The sequence below is a fragment of the Bison bison genome, unplaced genomic scaffold (assembly GCF_000754665.1).
Source record: "Bison bison bison isolate TAMUID 2011002044 unplaced genomic scaffold, Bison_UMD1.0 scf7180017864265, whole genome shotgun sequence".
In the NCBI taxonomy this organism is placed as follows: domain Eukaryota; kingdom Metazoa; phylum Chordata; class Mammalia; order Artiodactyla; family Bovidae; genus Bison; species Bison bison.
Window position 1 is genome coordinate 82180 of NW_011494837.1, and position 1043 is coordinate 83222.

At 42.2% G+C, this 1043-nt stretch overlaps 1 protein-coding gene across 1 annotated transcript in view; it reads right to left on the minus strand.

The window, feature by feature from the left end:
* Positions 1–240: 240 nt before the first annotated feature.
* LOC104994738 (olfactory receptor 5H1-like) overlaps positions 241–1043 on the minus strand; it is a 1453-nt gene continuing 650 nt past the window's right edge. The window contains exon 2 of the mRNA XM_010848391.1: positions 241–346. Within this exon, the coding sequence (XP_010846693.1) occupies positions 241–346 (106 nt within the window). The remainder of the gene's footprint in view (positions 347–1043) is intronic.

Below are 1043 nucleotides of genomic sequence, written 5' to 3' on the forward strand. Positions count from 1 at the left end.
CTTAGTTAGCAAAGAAGCCTGCTTGCAGTTTGGTAGATAATGTCTCTCTTGGGCTGTGATTGCCCCCTTCTGGCTCTGGCTGCCTGTCACCAGCAGGGGATTGTCTGCAGCGGGCTAGTTCTGTTCAGCCCTTTGTTCTGTGTGCGGGCCTGGCGGTGTCTTAGGGCTTTTCGCATGGTAGCTATCCCACAGTCTGGTTTCCTAGCCCAAAGTACTTCGCTCTGATTACCCTTGGGGGCATTAAGGCTTGATCCTTACTCTAAGCAATGCAGCCCGCGCCTCCCTGCCCAGCGCCCCGCCGGCCCCTGCCACTGCCACAGATGCTGATAATTTTGAAGGTGTGGGCCTGAGTGGAATCAATAGGAGTGTGTGTGGAATTTCAGTGTTGAGAAAAGGGTGGACATGGGTCTGGAAATGTATCACTTAGCATACTTAAACAATATGCAGTGTGAAAAAAGCCAACTTTCAAGGACTTTTAAGACAGAAAATATTCAGAATTTTGCTCATTTTCATGTCTGTGCCACCAACACATTGGGAACTATGATATCATGCTATTGACATTATTTGAACTTTGATAATATACATTTAAAACCCTTTCAGGTTAACAACACATTTAAATAAATGTTATACACTACTGACTTCTTTACCTTACAAACTTCTTTTTTTTTTTTAATTTTAGGAAGATTGAGACCATTTCCTTCCTATTCTGCAACTTCTCTTCTTCCCATACCCATCCCAACTTTGTCATTCAGTCTGAACTCTTAGCTTCCTGAATTAGTGAAGCTTTTCAGTTACCCAGCAACAAACAGACACAGCTAAAAAGGGTCTTAAAAGGCATTATAGACAGTAGAAATAACTTACTTTTATCTCCTTATAGAAGCACACTGAGTTAAGAGCATCTCATATGGTTTGGCCTGCCCTTCAGAGTTTTAACTCCTTTCACATGCTTCTTCATTTCTTTCCTCTTCAGTTTATTTCTCTGTGTCACATGAGAATTGAATCCATATGAAGCAGGATCACCAGGGACCAAATAAAGTAGAATA